The following is an 8,608-nucleotide window of genomic DNA, read 5'->3' on the forward strand; positions in this document are numbered from 1 at the left end:
ACCCCACCCACCCAGCCTACATTAGTTTGTGTTTGAGGATAGGGGAGAGTATAGCAGGGTGTGTCAGTGTGTATGGCAGGGTGTCACAGGGTGTCTGTATGGGATGGAGTCGGTATGGGAGGGTGCCGAAGGGTGTCGGTATGGGATGATGCCGGTATGGCAGGGTGTCGGTATGGGATGGTGTCGGTATGGGGGTTCGATTCCCGGGCTCGGCAAGCTGCCACTGTTGGGCCCTTGATTCCCGGGCTCGGCAAGCTGCCACTGTTGAGCCCTTGGGCCCTTTACTCTCTCTGCTCCCCGGGCACTGGAGTTGGCTGCCCACCGCTCTGGGTGTGTGTGTACTCACTGCCCCTAACACATGTGTGTGTGTGAGTGTGTGTTCACTACCAGATGGGTACCACATTTTGCTGTACAGTGACAAATACATGCACCTTTACCTTTACCTTTTGGTGTGGGATGGTGTCAGTATGGGGGGGTGCCTGTATGGGGGGGTGTCGGTATGGGGGGTGTCGGTATGGGCTGTTTCGGAGGGTGCCTGTATGGGATGATGTCGGTATGGGGGGGGTGTCGGTATGGGGGGTGTCGGTATGGGCTGTTTCGGAGGGTGCCTGTATGGGATGATGTCGGTATGGGGGGGGGTGTCGGTATGTACGGCTGCTCCAGTGCTGGAGATGAAAGTAAGCCCTGAAGGCGGAGCAGAATGGGGGTCTGGATGTGAGGGGAGTTTCACTCAGTTCTAAACACAGATATTAGGGTTCTCTGGGGTTCTGCAGCGAGAGGAACCTGGAGAAGCTGCGGGGAACACAGGAGTCAGGAGAAGGGTGTAAAAGTAGAGAGGACTTTATTAGGGAGGTTAAGAAGAGGAGCTCGGCTACAGGGAGTTAAAACAGTGCACTGAAAAATTACCAAACCACGTGTGAGAGAACCTGCAGAACCCAGAAAGAAAAGACCCTTCATCAGCCCAGAGCCTTTCCCATCATTCCTGCTAAACCAGCTGCAGACGGGGGGGACGGAGACAGGGGGACGGAGACGTGTGGAGCGCGGAGGTGAATCAGACAGATCAGTGATCAGGAGGAGCTGGAGGAGGATTTCAGACTCGGTCATCTGCTGCTGGTGAGAACGCCAGGGGAACACTGGTGGAGAGACGTTCCTCTGCGTCCTCCGGGCGGTTCCGGCCTCACTCGTTCTCGAAGCGGCTGTACGGGTGATCCGAGTCGGGGATGAGGCCTGAAAACCCAACAGGAGGGAAAAAGCAGACGATTAGAGGAGGGAGGAAGAGAGGAGGATGAGGAGCAGAATGCTGAGAGGAAGAGCTCCAGCTTTCTCCTCATCCTGACGGAGCGTCAGGAGCTGTGGACATGCCAGGGGTTTCAATCAGCACACACACACTCTCACACACACACACTCTCTCACACACACACACACTCTCTCTCACACACACACTCTCTCTCACTCTCACACACACACACTCTCTCACACACACACACACACACTCTCACACACAAGTTGATTCAGTTCACTTAGGAAACTGATTCACTCTGCGTATGCTAATGAGCTGATCAGACGACCGTTAGGGAGTAATTGCAGCTCCTGTTGGGCTTCAGCTGTAGTCCAGTACTAACAGAGCTCTGCTGAAGCTGACAGGTCGAACCCTGACTGATGGAGAACCTGCAGTAAGATCAGGAACCTGTGCAGTGTGGAGGAGAGTGGAGCTGTGTGTGGAGCAGCAGGTCACTGTAGATCTTTTATTAATGGATCAGTCCTGATATTAATGATTAATAGGTCATTAATAAACAGTTAACCCTTACTAAGCGTTATTTATTATAATGTGGTCCTGCTGTGTATTATAGTGTACAGAAGTGTGTGTGTGTGTGTGTGTGTGTGTGTGTGTACACATCATCTACTAGGGATGCACCGGTCCACTTTTCTCTTTCTGAGATCAGATTTTCAGACCTGCTGAGATCTGCTGATGCAGCTCTGACTGAAACACTGCGCAGACGCTCTGAACCCCGAGAGCTCCACCTTTACACCACCCACCAGTGTAGAACTGAGAAACCTGAGAAACCCAGCGTCTGCCCTTTCCACAAGCTGCTGAAACTCAGCTTTACGCTTCAGAACCCAAAACACACCACATGGAAACAGTGCTAAAAGTTCCATTACTATAGTCTCGTTATTAATACGAGCTCACTATTAATAACCCGTAATACAGGCATTAACAACCCGTAATACAGGCATTAACAACCCGTAATACAGGCATTAACAACCCGTAATACAGGCATTAACAACCCGTAATACAGACATTAACAACCCGTAATACAGACATTAATAACCCGTAATACAGGCATTAATAACCCGTAATACAGGCATTAATAACCCGTAATACAGACATTAACAACCCGTAATACAGGCATTAACAACCCGTAATACAGGCATTAACAACCCGTAATACAGACATTAACAACCCGTAATACAGGCATTAATAACCCGTAATACAGGCATTAATAACCCGTAATACAGACATTAACAACCCGTAATACAGGCATTAACAACCCGTAATACAGGCATTAACAACCCGTAATACAGGCATTAACAACCCGTAATACAGACATTAATAACCCGTAATACAGGCATTAATAACCCGTAATACAGACATTAACAACCCGTAATACAGACATTAATAACCCGTAATACAGACATTAATAACCCGTAATACAGACATTAATAACCCGTAATACAGACATTAATAATCTGTAATACAGGCATTAATAATCTGTAATACAGGCATTAATAACCCGTAATACAGACATTAATAACCACTAATACAGACATTAATAACCCGTAATACAGACATTAATAATCTGTAATACAGGCATTAATAATCTGTAATACAGGCATTAATAACCCGTAATACAGACATTAATAACCACTAATACAGACATTAATAACCCGTAATACAGGCATTAATAGCCCGTAATACAGACATTAATAACCACTAATACAGACATTAATAACCTGTAATACAGGCATTAACAACCCGTAATACAGACATTAATAATCTGTAATACAGGCATTAATAACCACTAATACAGACATTAATAACCCGTAATACAGACATTAATAACCACTAATACAGACATTAATAACCCGTAATACAGACATTAATAATCTGTAATACAGGCATTAATAACCACTAATACAGACATTAATAACCCGTAATACAGACATTAATAACCACTAATACAGGCATTAACAACCCGTAATACAGACATTAATAATCTGTAATACAGGCATTAATAACCACTAATACAGGCATTAATAACCCGTAATACAGACATTAATAACCCGTAATACAGATATTAATAACCTGTAATACAGGCATTAATAACCTGTAGGTCATTATTTCCAACACTGCCACAGCTGACCGGAGCACAGGGCTCTATACTCCGCACTGCAGGACTGAGCACAGGGCCCTGAACAGTGCCCCGTTCATCGATACTTCCTTTATTCTGATCACTGAAGCAGTCCTGCAGACGCTACTAAACATCTCCAACAGCAGCGCAGCTCAAACCCCTCACCCAGAACGAGGGTCCAGAACACACTGATCCACTGCAGCTCCCAGCCCGGAGCAACTCTTCAGACATGCTGCCCCCCTCTGGTGAGAGTGTGTAGCTACACTGGTTCTTTCCCTCTGAGCTGCTGTGCTCGAGTGTATTCACCATCTCGCCCATGTTAGGAGTTCTGGTTCTGCTTCTGGTTCTAACCTGGTTTTAAGGTGGAACTTCAGCTTCATGCTGTGAGGTAAGCGACTAGCAGAGCTTTCCTGGCTGGAGCTTCTTTATAACCTTACACACACAGCAGGAGCTCTGTGGGAGTGTGTGTGTGTGTGTGGGCAGGTTGGTGGGTGAACGTCAATACAGTGGTAAGGGCAGAGGGAGCAGAAAAGGCTTTCATCCATCATACTGACACACACACACACACACACACACACACACACACACACACACACACACTTTTTTCAGGAACATCAAACGCTGTTGTATCTAATATCACCTGTAATACCTGAAACCACCTTGGTTGAACATTTCCCCATTTTTTTCTCGGCAGCGGCATCGTGGCAGTAATGTTTTTTTAACCTTAATAACCGACCAATCAGCTGAATCCTATGTGACAGACGTTTAAGGGGGTTCTAGACTGCAGAACCGTGATGAACTAGTCATGGTCCTTAAGTGAGAAACCGTGAACCTCAAACTCTGCTGTTCCTCCAGCAGAACCAGAACACGTCAAATCCAAAACCTCAGAACTGTTAAGTCACAGTCTTGATACGTTGTATTTACACCCTTATTTACATAACATTTACATAAACCCCGCCCACTAGAGAACGCTGTAGTCGACGCAGGAGAGGCGAAGCTTTTACCATCTCCTCTCTACAACAGCTCCTAGCGCGAGTGTGCGGTGCAGGAGACGCGACAGCGCCACGACAGCAACCGAAACCGGCTAAAACACACGAGGAGTTACGAGGAGCTGATCTGAACGGTCACTTTAACACTCGCTGCCTCTGAAGGTTGAAATTCTTAGATTAGCGCATCTCTCTCTCTCTCTCTCTCTCTCTCTCTCTCTGTGCATCTCTGTCTCTCGTCCCCGGAGGTCAGGGTCTCTCTCTGAGGCTCATTTGCATTTCCTCCTGTCCCTCACAGGGGGCAGTGTAGGTCCCCATTAATCACAGAGCTCGGTGCACAGCATAATTAGCCATTAGATGATTTATCATCCAGCAGGGCCGGCTGGGTGAGCTCTGACCTCTTAACCCCGGGCAGTGAGGCGGTGAGGTGCTGTGGTGGGGTGGCGGTGTGGGGTTGGTGGGGTGGGGGGGGGGGTGTTATTACTGATTACACTGTAGATGCTTCAGCTGCACCAGCTCAGCTCTCTGCTAACATCATCTGACCCTGAACATCAACAGTCATCGCTCACTCCTCCTCACGCTGTCGCCACCAGAGCACAGTCACAGCAGCGTTAGCTTTAACGAGGTTAATGAGGAACGGGTTCTAGAGCTGCTTAATTCAACTCAAACGCCTTCATTAACAACAACGACCAGACGCTGCGTTACACTTCCTCTCTGTCCGTCAGATGCATATAATCAATAACCAATAATAAAGATCATGACGGAATTATCATTTTAATTTCTGACATTTATGGACACCTACAGGAGCTTTTATACCACCCCATTCTAACCCCACAGGCATTAATCTGGAGCCGGTCCCCCTCTAACAGCAGCTCTACCAGCAGCAGGTCTGGAGCTCTGCAGTTATTGAGTCTCCTATTACATACAGAACCACGCTGGAGTTCAGTGAGCTCTTCAGAACCTCCCGTTCTTTCACTGATGTGTGGAGGAAAGACAGACTGCAGGACTAGAGGCTGGAGTTTATACACCTGTGACAACGAGACTGAATCAGACACCTGGATTCAGTGATTAAGAGCTGTGTCCCAATACTTTTGTCCATGTATTGTGCATGTAGCAAAATAGCCTAGCATGTGAGATTGTGAGATCAAAGACAATAGGTCATTATACATGTATGCCCAGTCGCCACCTGCTGGACAGAGGAGTGAATTTCTTTCCAGTCTAATGTTCACAGATTATAATACCATAAACAACATCTGATATGAATATTCATTAAAATGATACACTATAATATAATAATCCAACTCGTTACTCACCATACTTCTTCCTGATCTCGTCGTGCCTCGCCCTCCTCTCAGACTTCCTGCAGGGAGAAACAGCAGGTCTGAGTGAACCCTGATCAGACTACAGACACTACAGAGCCCTGTGTTCGCTAGCGGTGTTAGCCTAGCATCTCCTGTAGTAAAATAAGAAGCAGCTCACGTCAGACACCGGGCATGTCTGCGCTGACCGACTCAATCTGGGGTCAGAGATCAATCATGTGATCTGATTGATCAGTGAACGGCTCCTTTACTGTAATTCCTACATACTGAAGTCTAGCAGTGATGTAGAGAGGAAGCTCAGGACCCCTGAGTAAGGACGTCCGAGCTCAGGTCATTCTGCCCATAGATTTGACCCTAATGGTGAGCACAGGCCGATCCGGCTGTGATCTGATCTCTGACTTTCACACACATGTTTTTCAGACGGACTGAGGCTTTATTGTAGTGAGGACTAATAAATACCAGATCACTCATTTTCTAATCCCGTCTGACCGACCGCCCTGACCATTCAGCTCCCAGCTGAGGCTCCGAAATGTGACCACTGGCCCGATTACGAAGGACCACACAGGTCTGGCCTTTAAGAAGCCACTGAAGGAATGAACTACTTCAGTCTGGAGAGTGGACTCTCTTACCGATCGTCTGAGCGCTGCTTGATTTCCTCTCTCCTCCTCGCATACTCCTCCTCATCACGGTCCAGCCTGTACACACACACACACACACACACACACACACACACACACACACACACACACGTCAATCACAGAACTTAAACCCTGAGAGCAGCAGTAAAGTAAAGGCAGTGAGGGGTTTGAGCGTCTCCTGACACGTCCCACCTCTGACTGCAAATGAGGCTCAATCTGACCACTCAGCACAATCAATATCACACACACACACACACACACACACACACACACACACTCCTCACCACTACAAAGCTAAACACACGTTTAGGATATCCTCTCCCTCGAGTTCTTCTTCGGCTGCTTGTCTCACACAAACTGCTGCTGTCTGCACGGTTCACATACTCGAGAACACACACACACACACACACACACACACACACACACACACACACCTCAGTCTTCAGCCCTCAGAGACCTGCTGCTCTAAATGTCATCAAGCTCTAATTAGATGTTTAACATTTTCCAGAAGAAAGGGAACAAGACCAGGCAGCAGCTTCCCAAACCAGCAGAGAGCAGCGGGAGCTCCGGAGGAGGAGGAGGAGAAAGAGGAGGTGGAAGAGGAGGTGGAAGAGGAAGAGGAGGAGGAGTTGGAAGAGGAAGAGGAGGAGAAGGTGGAAGAGGAAGAGGAGGAGAAGGTGGAAGAGGAAGAGGAGGAGAAGGAGAAGGTGGAAGAGGAGGAGAAAGAGGAAGAGGAGTTGGAAGAGGAAGAGGAGGAGAAGGTGGAAGAGGAAGAGGAGGAGAAGGTGGAAGAGAAAGAGGAGGAGAAAGAGGAAGAGGAGGAGAAGGTGGAAGAGGAAGAGGAGGAGAAGGTGGAAGAGAAAGAGGAGGAGAAAGAGGAAGAGGAGGAGAAGGTGGAAGAGGAGGAGAAAGAGGAAGAGGAGGAGAAGGTGGAAGAGGAGGAGAAAGAGGAAGAGGAAGAGAAGGTGGAAGAGGAGGAGAAAGAGGAAGAGGAGGAGAAGGTGGAAGAGGAGGAGAAAGAGGAAGAGGAGGAGAAGGTGGAAGAGGAGGAGAAAGAGGAAGAGGAAGAGAAGGTGGAAGAGGAGGAGAAAGAGGAAGAGGAGGAGGAGAAGAAAGAGGAGGAGGAAGAGGAGGAGGAAGAGAAAGAGGAAGAGGAGGAGAAAGAGGAAGAGGAGGAGAAAGAGGAAGAGGAGGAGGATAAGAAAGAGGAGGAGGAAGAGGAGGAGGAAGAGAAGGGTTATGACAAATCACAGAAAAAAAAAAACAGGTACTCCGATCAGTCAGAAACTTGTCCTTCAGGCTCCGCCCACAGTGGTGATTGACAGGGATCTGTGGGCGGAGCCTAAATGCTTAATATGGCTAGTTTTAATACCCATATCAGGTTTCATAAGCGGCCCACAAGAAGGAACATGTATAGAACCTTCCCGGTTCTGCATTTTATAAGGGAGGAAAGCTCTTCATGGGGTGTCCTAACTTCCTCACATGACGGTGTGTAAGACAGAGAAAGAACTGGGGTGTTACCGTGACGATCGATTGCAGCGACAGCAGCAACAGCAGCAACACACAGTGATCGCCAGCAGCAGGACTCCACCCACCACCGCCATGGCAATGATCATGGCCTCGAAATTCACTAAAACACACACACACACACACACACACACAGTAAACACACAGTAAACACACACACAGTAAACACACAGTAAACACACAGTAAACAGACGTTAGTTTAACAGATGTGAAACAGTCACTGCGGATACTGTAGAATTCACTCATGTTCACTGTTAGTCTTACACTCAATGAGTGTGATTCAGTGTGTGATTCAGTATGAGATTCAATGTGATTCAGTGTGTGATTCAGTATGAATCTGTGTGTGATTCAGTTTTTGATTCAGTATGAATCTGTGTGTGATTCAGTATGAATCTGTGTGTGATTCAGTTTGTGATTCAGTATGAATCTGTGTGATACAGTGTGTGATTCAGTATGAATCTGTGTGTGATTCAGTATGAATCAGTGTGATTTAGTGTGTGATTCAGTGTGTGATTCAGAATGAATCAGTGTGATTCAGTGTGTGATTCAGTATAAATCAGTGTGATTTAGTGTGTGATTCAGTGTGTGATTCAGAATGAATCAGTGTGATTCAGTGTGTGATTCAGTGTGAATCTGTGTGTGATTCAGTATGAATCTGTGTGTGATTCAGTTTTTGATTCAGTATGAATCTGTGTGTGATTCAGTATGAATCTGTGTGATTCAGTTTG

At 47.0% G+C, this 8,608-nt stretch overlaps 1 protein-coding gene across 1 annotated transcript in view; it reads right to left on the bottom strand.

Annotated features, from left to right (window-relative positions):
• Nucleotides 1-824: 824 nt before the first annotated feature.
• The window catches only part of LOC140570640 (pituitary tumor-transforming gene 1 protein-interacting protein), a 14,273-nt gene continuing 6,489 nt past the window's right edge, over nt 825-8,608 (bottom strand). The window contains exons 4-7 of the mRNA XM_072692630.1: nt 7,875-7,983; nt 6,345-6,410; nt 5,710-5,756; nt 825-1,227 (exon numbers count right to left, since the gene is read on the bottom strand). Coding sequence (XP_072548731.1) covers nt 1,178-1,227; nt 5,710-5,756; nt 6,345-6,410; nt 7,875-7,983 — 272 coding nt within the window. The 3' untranslated portion in view covers nt 825-1,177. The remainder of the gene's footprint in view (nt 1,228-5,709; nt 5,757-6,344; nt 6,411-7,874; nt 7,984-8,608) is intronic.

The sequence above is a fragment of the Salminus brasiliensis genome, chromosome 1 (assembly GCF_030463535.1).
Source record: "Salminus brasiliensis chromosome 1, fSalBra1.hap2, whole genome shotgun sequence".
Lineage (NCBI taxonomy): Eukaryota > Metazoa > Chordata > Actinopteri > Characiformes > Bryconidae > Salminus > Salminus brasiliensis.